Source organism: Microtus pennsylvanicus, chromosome 12 (genome assembly GCF_037038515.1).
Source record: "Microtus pennsylvanicus isolate mMicPen1 chromosome 12, mMicPen1.hap1, whole genome shotgun sequence".
Taxonomy (NCBI): Eukaryota; Metazoa; Chordata; class Mammalia; order Rodentia; family Cricetidae; genus Microtus; species Microtus pennsylvanicus.
Window position 1 is genome coordinate 82,031,596 of NC_134590.1, and position 12,963 is coordinate 82,044,558.

The 12,963-nt window shown below is 43.9% G+C and overlaps 1 protein-coding gene across 1 annotated transcript in view; it reads right to left on the reverse strand.

The window, feature by feature from the left end:
* Commd1 (copper metabolism domain containing 1) overlaps positions 1 to 12,963 on the reverse strand; it is a 103,624-nt gene that overhangs the window by 51,529 nt on the left and 39,132 nt on the right. Inside the window, exon 2 of the mRNA XM_075944480.1 lies at positions 11,550 to 11,831. Coding sequence (XP_075800595.1) covers positions 11,550 to 11,831 — 282 coding nt within the window. The remainder of the gene's footprint in view (positions 1 to 11,549; positions 11,832 to 12,963) is intronic.

Here is a 12,963-nt window from a genome sequence, read left to right on the forward strand (position 1 = left end):
CCCGTTCCCCATTTAATTAGAATAGCTCATAAGCTGCCTTCCATAGAAGATTTATTTGAAGACAGGCATCTGTATTTAACTTTGGAAACAAATGGGTTAGACAGAAATTTAAGGTAAGAATTGTACATTGCCACCCTACTGTGCAGTGCCTAAGAGTGCTTTAGTAACTGCCCCCAAGTGCAATAATACATGCGGGCTATAGCTTGTATTCCATCATTAACTACGAAAGCCTTAGATATGGAAGCCGTGGAAGTGGCCATTTTATCATGTTTTAGTCTCAATGTTTAGATTGGGATTTCATGGATTTCCTTTGGGAAATGAGCCAGGAAGATAACCTTCGATGATATTTTTACAGCATGAAGCAATGAGTTTAAGGCACCCATCCCTATCTTGTATATTTGTTTAAACTGCATAGCTCTTGAACTGAACAAAGGTAATATTCAGAGAAGTCTAAGCAACTCTTGCAGCTTTGAAGAGGCCTGTAGGCCCGTGCTACTCCTTTCTACCTGAGGAAGTATCCAAGTGGCCTTCCTTAGAGAAGGGGACTCCCTCAGGAGCTGTGGGGTCATCGAAACTTTGCTCTTGCTCCAGATGACACGGTAATTCACTTAAGTCAGTAGACGCCAATCCCTAACATACGATGGATTCACCTCGGAACCTCTTTGTTCATAGTGACACGGTAATTCACTGAAGTCAGTAGACGCCAATCCCTAACATACGATGGATTCACCTCAGAACCTCTTTGTTTATAGTTGCAGTTTATTTTAAATGAAGCTGTTTATACTCTGTGGATAAAATTCCAGGTCTCTTTTTTTAAACTTTAATTATATGTCTGTGTGTGTTTATGTGTTTGATGCGTGTGTGTGACTGTGATGTCCACGGACTCCAGAAGAGGGTCTGGAGTCCCCGAAGCTGAGTTAACAGGCAGCTGTGGTTGACTGCCATGGGGAGGGAACCGAATCTGAGTCCTCTGTAAGAGCAGTAACCACTCCTGATCATGGAACTGTCTCTATGTCCTCTTATTTCTGCATAATAAAAGATAGTTTTCTTTGCATTCTTTACATTTGTAGAGTTGACAGGTTCTATTTTGTCAGATTACATACTTACTGAGGTTTTTTGTTTTGTTTTGGTTTAGTTTTTTGTTTATTTATTTCAAGACAGGGTTTCTCTATTACAGCTCTGGCTGTCCTAGAACTCACTCAGGCCCAGTGCTTCTCTCTTCTGCTGCCGTGGTTCTGGATGTAAAGCTCTCAGCTACCTCTCCAGCACCATGTCTGCCTGTGTCACCATCCTCCAGGCCATGATGACAATGGACTAAACCTTTGAAACTGTAAACCAGTCCCAAGTAAATGCTTTCTTTATAAGAGTTGCTATGGTCATGGTGCCTCTTCACAGCGACAGAACAGCGAGGAGACACCCCACCAAAGCCCAGCACTCTGAAACACTAGACTGGGAACACAGCTGACAAAAGTAAGTTTATTCTTGAAATGCAAATGGTGAATAGCATATGATGCTAATGGGCTAGCATATGAAGCAGACAAGCAGGCAAATTCCAATTTATATGCACAAGCAAATGGACTCAAATGCAAAGCACAGCATAAATTTCCTGTCCACACCACAAGAGCAAAACATTATACATCACCATTTCACACATAGCTCATAAAAATAAAACATTATTCTAAAAACTCTTAGCACAGACTTTCCAGGATTTAAACATCAACATCCAGAAAACTGAGTTTATTAATCCCATGTGACAAATAGAATAAATCTCAAACTTAGAAGTACTTTACAAATACACTTTAAATTCAAAAGATAAGTGGAGATTATTGACAGTCTGCACATAAAACCATATACAATGAGCGATAATACACTATATCTTCAAAGAGCATCAGGAAAAATTAGAATCAATGTCAAGTTTAACTCATATAAGACAAGGAGGCATCTGCCACTTACATCCACTCTGCTTTAAAAAGAAAAGATTACTTTTGATTTTTATTTACATGTCTACGTTCACGCTTGAGTATGCACAGGTGTGTACAGGTACCCACGGGAGCCACTGGAGCTGGCCAGAGTTACAGGTGGTTGTGAGCACCTGCTAGCCTGGGTGCTGGAGCTGGATGGGGTCTGTGCAAGGACGGCAAGTGCTCTCATGCTGAACCGTCTCTCCCATCTCCCTCCACTTCCTTCTCACTACCAAACACAATTCACCTACTAAATTAGCTTTTGTACCCCAAAGTTTACCTTGAAGTTGTAACACAAGAATTTAGGATAAAGTGACCTTCACAGAAAGACAGTGTGCTGAAACATGTTTCCCTCTAGCTTAAGCAAAATTACTCATTGCTCAAGTAATATCTTAATCCTCATTTATTAAAAAATTCTAGTGCCTACCTTTCCCACAATACTGTTGTAGTGACAACAAAATAACGTATACAAAGCAGAATTTAAGTATGGTACTAAATATCATACAACTTATGATGCAACACTATCAAAGTTCTACTCCTCTATCCAATCACAGCAATTAAGTTTAATTTGTACAGCTAACAGAACTTGAAAAGATTCCCCATTTACCAGTGCTGATGCAGAGAGAAATCCCTGGCCCTTATGCTAACTAAGAAAGCATCCTATCTGGAGAGTTACATGGTGTACATGGCAGGTAGAGAACTGAGACTCCTCATCCTCCACAGGTCACTGTTGCTAACATGTACTGAGGTCAGTGGGGTGATGGAGGAAGGTCATTGGCTAATAAAGGAACTGCCTTGGCCCATTTTAGTGGTTAGGACATAGGTAGGTGGAGTAAACAGAACAGAATGCTGGGAGGAAGAGGAAGTGAGCTCAGACTCCACAGCTCTCCTCTCGGGAGCAGACGCCTCAGAGAGACGCCTTGCCCCACTCCCGGGCAGACACACGCGATGAAGCTCCGACCTAGAATCTTCCCGGTAAGACCGGTGCTCACAGATTATTAGAGATGGGTTGATCGGGATATCAGAATTAGCCAGTAAGGGCTAGAGCGAAAGGGCCAAGCAGTGTTTAAAAGAATACAGTGTCTGTGTAATTATTTCGGGGCATAAGCTAGCCGAGCAGGCGGCCGGGGTGCTGGGAACGCAGCCCTGCGGCTCCTATTACTACAGTGGGGTACACTGCAAACAAGGCAGAGTTTTAAATGAGAGGGCCACCTTTTTTAATGTATCAACATATAAAATGACACAATTAGTGCAAATCTGAATTGCCTATTCTACTCTGTCCCAGGCACAGAGGTTTGTGCTGGACTGGTTTGGGCCTACAAGCAATCAAACACAAGTGTTTACCGTAAGGCATATACTCCCTGCATGCTTGACTGGGGGAACCAAAGAACAGAAAGGTGAGATGCCCTCAGTAACAGGCTTGGGTTATTTACAGAAGAGCCATAACAGAGCGTGTGCTGGGTCCCCTGAGTTAGAGATATCTGGGAGCTGCCATGTGGGTTCTGGGAATTAACCCAGTCCTCTAGAAGAGCACGGCTGGAGAGATGGCTCAGCAGTTAACAGCACTGGCTGCTCTTCCAGAGGTCCTGAGTTCAATTCCCAACAACCACATGGTGACTCACAACCACCTGTGATGAGATCTGGTGCCCTCTTGAGGAAGAGACCTGGTCAGTCGTCCTCATCAACTCACACCAGGGAACCCAATAAGGACAAGTTCAACAGAACCGCCATGTATGGGCTGCCCATGCATGCTTCAGCATTGCCAAGGCATAATTTTCATTTCCTCTGGAAGAGTGGCCAGTGCTCTTAACTGTTGTTGCACCATCTCTCCAGACTCTTGGATACATTTCCTAACTTTAGTTTACATCACAAACACAGTACAAAGCGGGCAATTGCATTCTTCTCGGGTTTGTGCTCTACAATGTGCTAACATATTCACTAACTGAAGAGCTAGCATGTGAACAATGGGCACAGCAATCCAAATAAATGCTTCAGCTCCTACACTATGTCAGACAGTTCGAAATAAGTTTAAGGGAGCTTTTTTCTGGTTTTCCTTCTCAAAGCTTGCTTATTAATCCAACTGTTTTCCGAAAGTATGTGGCCCTGTCCATTAACTGAGAAGAAGCAGGAGGAAGCACGGCTACAGCATTACCTTATCAGCGGAGTCACTTGGAACCTTAGTTCCTCGTTCGTCTGTACATAGTATCCTTTATACCAGCTATTCTTGTTTTCAAAGGGAAGGGGAGGTGTATCTGATCCTGTAAAACTCCTATCTTATGACTGAAGACATGGACCATATGCAAAAGTACTTGTTGTGCACGTTCAGAATCTGAATTCAAACCCAAGAAACCACATAAAAATGACCGACACAGGGGAACACCCTCAGCACTAGAGAGAGCAGAGCAGAGGAAGGGGACCTGGTCTCTATGGACAGCCTATCTTACTTGGTGAGCTGCAGACCAATGAGAGGACACTAGAAAAAACAAGGTGTACAGAACCCAGGGAACAACACCAAGGTTAGCCTTTGGCTTACTTATGTGCGTTTGCATACACACACACGCGCACACACACACACACACCCACAACACATGCTCACTCACTCTTTACAAGTTAATAAAATATAGTGGCCAAATACAGGAGTCATAAATGGCTCGGAATCTAAGCATAAGACTTAAGGTAACATGTTTACCTACATCCTGTTTTAAAGAAGCTAAGTCAATAAAAAAAAACTGCCAAGATGGCGGCAAGATGACTCAGTCAGAAAAGGCAAGTGCCACCAAGACTGGTGGCCTGAATTCCATCCCGGAGGCCCACAAGGAGGGGAGAGAAAACTGACTCTAGCAAGCTGCCCTCTGACCTTCGTATTCAAGTCATGTCACACTTTACCTCCAATGAATACATAAACGTAATTTTAAAGTTTAGGGAAAGTTTCAAAGAGCAGTTTGGGAAGTAGAGATGAGGACGTTGGGTTTCAATGAAGTAAAGAATTCTCTATTTCAACACACACACTAGGGGCTTTGAAGAACAGGTATATGCTTTTACTCGGAACAAATTAATAAGATTCATACACACTGTCAACCTTTAATTACATAGCAATCTAGCACAGGCATATTCCGAGTCTTTTCTGTACGCTCAATGTAAAATACACCCAAAAGAGGCAAGCTAGGGAAATAAGAAACTAGATGGAGAAGGGCATGTCAACCACAATGGGCTATGAAGCATTAGGTTAAGTTAGGCACACTCAGGGCTAGGGGACATGAGCTCAGCAGGAAGTTCACAGAAGCAATACATGTTAGTGTGGTGGCTTTAGATAATTTGGGGGTAACACACAGTCTGTTCGCACTGATCATGTAAAGTAACATTAACACAGGAGCTTGTAAACAAAGAGCTCTCTTAAGCAGCCCACACAGGAAGGGGAATGTCACACAGGCTCCCGGGAAGCAAAATCTTCAGAAGATTTCAGAAAAAGCCCAGACGTTCTTCCTGGCTGAACCAACACAAGAAGTCTGTTTAGTTTCCGTGGGGTAGGACTGTGTGAATGACAGGGGCTGGGGCTATCAATCATCGGTCGAGAACTAGCCTAGCATTTGGGAGGTGTGGGGTTAATTAATCTCCAGTACTGCGATGAATCGTAACAAATACAGCAAAGTGCATGTGTATAGTATATTTATCCCCAGACTATAATCATGTTATAAAAAATTCCTTAGGGCCGGGCGGTGGTGGCGCACGCCTTTAATCCCAGCACTCGGGAGGCAGAGGCAGGCGGATCTCTGTGAGTTCTAGGCCAGCCTGGTCTACAAGAGCTAGTTCCAGGACAGGCTCCAAAGCCACAGAGAAACCCTGTCTCGAAAAACCAAAAATAATAATAATAATAATAATTCCTTAGGGTTATAATTAACACTCTGCCAATCTTGTAGGCATTTTATTTAGTTGAGAAAGATCTTAGGTCTAGCTTCACTTCTAGCTGAACACAAGGAAATTAAAATAGTGCTGCCAACAGATGTAAGTTCAAATACAGTAGTACAAAGTTCATCACAGAGCAGCAAGATGGCTCAGCAGACAAAGGGACCTGCAGCCAAGTCTGGTGACCTGAGATTGATTCCCAGGACCCACATGGTGGAAAAAGAGGACTGACCCCTGAATTTGTGCTCTGACCTTGCCATGCGCACACTGTGACACATGCCTACCGCCGTCACCCACCATTCTACCCACACAATAAACAAACATAGGGAAGGAACAAAGGGTTCAGTGGTGCACAACACGCACCCCTCTCGCAGAGGGCCTGAGTTCAACCCCAGCACCCACGACAGGCAGCTCACGATTGCCCATAGCTGCAGCTCCAGGGACCTGACGCCTGTCCTGCGGCACCTGTGCTCAGCTGCACTGCTGTTTTTAAGGTTTTAGTTACGTTTTTAGTAATTAAGGAAAACGGACAAGAAATTTTTACTGCGGAAATTGCTTTGAAAAGTGCAGAGGATAAGAACTAGATCTCTATTACACAGACATAACCACTATGAATATCTTTCACGCTGCCTCCTCCTCCTTTCCCCGCCCCACATCCCTCCCAGCTTGACCTAAACTCATCAGGCAGCCAAGGATGAACTTCTGATTCTCCTGTCTCCATCTCTCAAGTACAGGCCTGTGTAACCATGGCCAGTTTATATGGTGTTAAGAACAAAACCCAGGGCTTCACGCATGCTAGGCAAGCATTCGACCTGCTAAGCCACAAATTCTAAAGTGCCTCTTTCATGTATTTTCTTTGCTGGTGTTGCTGTCTTCCTACTTAAGCACACATCCATTTGTAAAATTTGAATTATGATGCTTGAACACGATTTTGAATGTGGTAACATAGCATTGGTGGTTTTAGGTTATGGGTCTTCTTATAAGATCTTATTATTTATTTTTATTTACATGTATGGGTATTTGCCTAAATGTATGTCTATGCACCATGTGCATGCATACCTGAAGAGGCCAGAATAGGGTGTTGGCTCCCCTGGAACTGGAGTTACAGAGTACAGATGGTTGCAAGTGGCCATGTGGGTCCTGGAAGTCAAACCCAGGTCCTCTGAAAGAAAGTCACTGCTCTTAACGACTGAGCCATCTCTCCAGGCCCATGTTATATGTCTTTTGTAAACATAGAAATTTAAACTTGGATTATATTACATGCATACAATTCTACATCTTTGTTTTCCCCACACTGAACATCCTCCTACGGACATTTCCCATTGAGCAGTCTGTGAAAACAAAGGTTTGTTTTTACTCTTCTGCCACACGAGCACACATGCTCCCGTCTGCCCTCCCATCTTCCACTGTGCAACAACGACCTCTCTAGGTAACATTCAAAACACAGAAAGAACTCATACAACTCAACAACAACCAGATTTCTTTAAATAAAATCACAGACTTGAACAGACTCTCCATTAATCTTTAAGTAAAACTCCAGAGAGGTTTTACTTAACACTACAAACATCAGGATGGCAATTATTAAAAACAACAACAAACAAAACAAAAAGGGGCTGCAGGGTTGCTCAGTGGGTAAAGGCACTTGCCACCAAACCTGACAACCTGAGCTCATCACCCAGGACCCACATGGCGGAAGTTGAGAACTGACTCCCACAGGTTGTCCTCCGACCTTCATATTGGTGCTGGCAAACACGCACACACACACAAACATACCCAAAATTTAAAAAAAATGAAAATAAAGAAGCCCAGAAAACAGATTTTTCAAATGATTTATCCTGAGAGACAAAGTGAGTGTATGTGTGTCTCCATAGGCCAGCATAGGACACAGACTCCTTAGAAATGGAGTAACAGACACTCATGAACTGCCAACTCTGCTCTCATGAGCACCTGGGCTATATTTGAATGCTTAGTTCCCTAGTTGGTGGAATTGTCAGGAAGGATTAGGTGTGGCCTTGTTGCAGGAGACGCGTCACAGGGCTGGGCTTTGAGAAGCCATTCCTAGTCAGTTCTCTCTGCTTCCTACTTTGCTATAGGATGTGAGCTCTCAGCTACTGCCCTGGAGCCATGCCTGCTGGCCTGCTGCCATGCTCCACAGCCATGATGGTCATGGACTCTAACCCTCTAACGCTGGGAGCTCCAGTAAACTCTGTAAGAGGCCCTAGTTGTGGCGTGTTGTCACAGCAACAGGAAAGCAACTAAAACATCCTATCAAATGACAGCCTAGAGGCAAAGGAGAATGTGTTTAACATGCAAAGAAACAACTGAAAGTAGTAGACCACTTGCCCTCCCTCCCCTCTGAATCTCAGCACTCTGACTTCTGTCTTGTCTCAACCCATTTTCTACAATGAAATCAAATGATCCTATTACAGCATTCCCTGTGTGAAGCTTTCTGATGGTTTCCAATTAAACTCTGAATAAAATTCAGATTCCTTACCAAGGCTAACTTCTCAGCTTGGCTGTACCTGTACCTATGAGTTTTGCCCCCCAAATCTTCCTGAGATTGGCTCCTTCCTTCTAGTCAACACTCGCTACCCCCTCAGATTAGCCCTTCCTACTCTACTGAAGCAGCAGCCCTCGTGTGAGATGAAGTCCCGCAGCTGTAAACTTCAGAGCCCTCAGCGAGCCTGACACATGAGCGTCACAGCAGCTTGCTTTTGCTTGTATTGGCTCGGCCAACTTAACTGCTTCTTACTGCTAAGAGTTGAAAATGGAAGAATGTACAGGTGAAAAAGAAGTGGCGAACCCCAGAAACCTTTGCTAAGTCACTGCCAAAAGTGACAGCCACGTTAAATGCAGGATATAAACCTGTAGCGACTTCTTAATTTCCTAAGTCTCAGCTCTGGATCAGAAAGTTGCAGTTATCAGGAAGAAATCTGATACAGGTGTTAGCTCCCAGAGTTCTGGAGCAGGCTTTGCCCACAGCATCATGTGCAAATCGCTCAAATGAAGAGTTTACTCACAGGCGGCCAAGCGGGAGGAGACCTAAGACTGACCCTCTCCAAGGAGAGAATGACTGTGGTTTACGGAAGGGAAACAACCAGGGGTCTATCTTCCTAGCTCCTCCTAAGACGGATGCTCAAGACACAGAGCGCTTGCATGACCTGAGTGTGGAGATTGTGGCCTCCTGACTTTGAAAAAAGCCCACACAGGCCCAAGTGAAAAGTCTTTGCTTTAGACAAAATCAGTCACTGAAAAATAATCTAGGCCACACTCTCATCCTGTCTCACATGTCAGAAGCACAGGATACAGCAACGCTAACAGAGACTAATATTATACTGCTCACCTGTACAACCTTCCAGATGAACAGTGGAGGAAAGGAGTATCTTGTAGACAGGGCCTCTCTAAGTAGCCATTGCTGTTCTGGAATTCTCTAGACCAGACTGACCTAAAAATCACAGAGAGGGCTGGAGAGATGGCTCAGTGGTTGAGAGCATTGCCTGCTCTTCCAGGGGTCCTGAGTTCAATTCCCAGCAACCACATGGTGGCTCACAACCATCTGGAATGAGGTCTGGTGCCCTCTTCTGGCCTGCAGACATACACACAGACAGAGTATTGTATACATAATAAATAAATATTTAAAAAAAAATCACAGAGAGCTGCCTGTCCCTGCCTCCAAGTACTGGGACACAGCAGGCATGTACCTCCAGGCCCAGCTACACGAGTGATTTTTAAAGTGACCACAACCAACAGAAACTAGAAGGCTTGGTAAGGTCTTCCCAGTGTTTCTCACAACTGCTTTCCTTAATGTCCTAAGTAAAGACAGCCATTTCTTCAACCTGGCCTCAACCGCACGATCCTCCCGCTTCAGCTACTACGATGCTGGGATTACAGCTATGTCCAGGCGAGAAGCCATTTGTTTTTTTAATTTTATGTGAATGGGTACTTTTCCTTCATGTATATCTGTGTACCACGTGCATGCCTGGTGTTCACTGACGCCAGACGAGGGCAATGGAGTCCCTAGAACTGGAGTTAACCAATACTTGCGAGTCACCGTCTGGGTGCCGGAGTCAAACCTGGGTCCTTTGGAAGAGCAGGTAGTGAGTGCCCTTAACGGACGTCCCATCTCTCCTTCTCTACAGAGCCTTAACTGCTGTCCCATCTCTCCTGTTCTATGGAGCCATTCTTAAAAGGCCCCTGCTAAATCAGCAGCAGTGAAATCCAGAGGCAAACATCCCTCCCTGTACAGTCCATTCTGGAAATCCACAGCAAGTGTCATGGGGCCTAGTCTGCAGAACCTCTAGCTAGAGAAGAAATCTTTTAATGAGAACCAAACAGTCTTATGGAAGGTGTAAAACTCTCTTGAACTGTAGACTGTAGTGAACCAGGCAGAGATATGCCTAGCACCCCAAACCCACACGAGACTCCTTCTACAGACAGATTTAAACCTACCACAAATTAAAAATACTTAGACAAAATATCTATATCAAACATGTTCAGACTTTGTTATTATTTCCTAACAAATCAGTATAACAAAAATTTACATAGAATTTATATTGTTTTAAGAATTATAAGTAGCCGGGCGGTGGTGGCGCACGCCTTTAATCCCAGCACTGGGGAGGCAGAGGCAGGCGGATCTCTGGGAGTTCGAGGCCAGCCTGGTCTACAAGAGCTAGTTCTGGGACAGGCACCAAAGCTACAGAAAAACCCTGTCTCGAAAAACCAAAAAGAGAAAAAAAAAGAATTATAAGTAATCTAGAATTATTTAAAAATAAATGGGGATATATATAGGTTATATGTAAAGGAATTGAGCATGGGCATGGTGTCCTAAAACAAATCCTCTTAGTGACACTGAAGAATGTGTATATTGTCAGAATAAAAAGTAAACAACCAGCAGGACGATGGTGGCGCACTCCTTTAATCCTAACACTTGGGAGGCAGACGCAGATGGATCTCAGTGAGTTCGAGGCCAGCCTGGTCTACAGAGCAAGTTTTAGGACAGCCAGGGCTACACAGAGAAACCTTGTCTCAAAAAACCAAAAAAAAAAAAAAAAGAAAGAAAAGAAAAGAAAAAAGAAAAAGGAAGGAAGGAAGAAGATAAAGATATTTCTAGAAGATAATATAATGACAGCACTTATTTGGTTATTTATGGGAAAATGAATGTAATTAACTCAGTGGTCTGGACAGTCTCTAATAACCAGTTTCTTTCCCCTCTTCCCCTCAGAAAATGTGAGCCAGGGCACTGGGAGACTAATCTGACATCTGGAGCAGAGACTGAACGGCTCTGAGAGAAATCACAGACAGGAAAGCAGCGCTGGTCCATAGTCAAGAGCAAACTGAAAATTATTTGTGAGCTGAGGTCAGCGATGGCATGCTAGGTCTCTAGAACAGACATTAACATGATTAAGATATTGAGATACGTCACCTCCCATACCGGAAGATCACACAGGTGACAGGCCGCAGTGTGTCTGCGCTAACGTTAGCTAGTGTCCCTACCGTCACCTCGAGACTGCAGCACAAGAGGCACTGGGCTCTGAGACAACTCAAGGGTCCTTTATAGACTCTGCTGTAACTGGTGAGAATTTCAAATTTTTCACATGAATTTCACAGGATTAGTATATGTACAAACACTGTTAAGTAAAAGTAAAATAGATGTATGGGCTAATAAGTGCCTCAAGTTGAACTCACCTGCCCACTCTTCCCAAACTCCAGCTCTACAATGGCAGCAGGGGTGTGTATTTGAGCTGCGTGCCTGGACTGCGACTTGCCGTCCACTCTCCAGCTCAGGCCCCGCAGTCCGTTGTCCCAGCGGCTCTGGTTCAGGAGGCTTTCTCGGATTCTTGTCTTGTGGCTCTTCCAAAACTTGGAAATGACTGCAGCTTGTTCACCGGTGATGCCACCCTGCTTTTTGGTCTGAGCAGTCAAGAATGCCTCTAACTGGTTGAAATCCATGTCTGCAGATGCGATAGACTACAAAGACAACAGAGAAAGCAATGTGTGTTTGATTGGTAGACAACTAGACAAAGCTGCCTACCTACAGAGCACGTTTTGATTGACCTCAATCATTGACTATGCTTTCAAAAAGGCCATCAAGTGACAAGAAAGACAATGAGTGATGATTATAGTACAAATGCAAAAATATTCCCTTTCCAAATAAGAAATTCTCTATCAATAACAAGAATATAACTTTAAATATCCACTTTCAGATGGCTGGAGAGATGGCTCAACAGACAAGAGTACTTGCTGCTCTTGCCAAGGGCTCAAGGGTGAGTCCCGGCACTCACACGGCAGCTGACAACTGTCCATAACTCCAGTTCCAGGGGATCTGAGGCCTCCTCTGATCTCAACAGGCACCGAGCATGAACATGATGTACATACATGCACTCAGGCAAAATACTCATAGACATAAATTCAATAATTGTAACTTTTCATATCCAGCTTCATAGTGGGGAAATAAAAATTATTCTAAACAAGGAAACAAAAAAATCAAATTAATTGGTTCTCCGATAAAATCTTACATAATTTATTGTCAGTAGACCTGGTTTGACATGTTGTAGTGATACCATGAGCTGTCCATTAGACAACTAAGTAAGTGTCGTTCAGTGGATGTCACTTGAACTTTGCAGTTATCTCCATCAAACAGCTCAGTAACACTACTTGACATTGTATGCTACATTACGCTTTCCTTATACTTTCAAACCTTAACTACCATTGAAGCTAGGTTCTCCACTCTAGCATTTAAGAACACACAGTAACCAGATGTACTGGTTTGATATTTCATCAGTGTTGACACAATCTAGAGTCATCTGGGAAGACTCAACTGGACTGAGAAAATGCCTCCATTAGATTAGCCTGTGGGCAAGCCTGTGTGATGGTTTCCTTTCCTTTTTCTTTCTTTCCTTGTCCCCCCTGAGACTGGGTTTCTCTGTGTGTAGCCCTGACCGTCTTGGAACTCACTCTGTAGACCAGGCTGGCCTTAATAAACTCACAGAGATCTGCCTGCCTCTGCCTCCCGAGTGCTGGGATTAAAGGCGTGAGCAATGATGGGTTAGTTTTTAGTTGATGATAGATGTGGGTGGGGTCCATTGTGGGCAGTTCAACC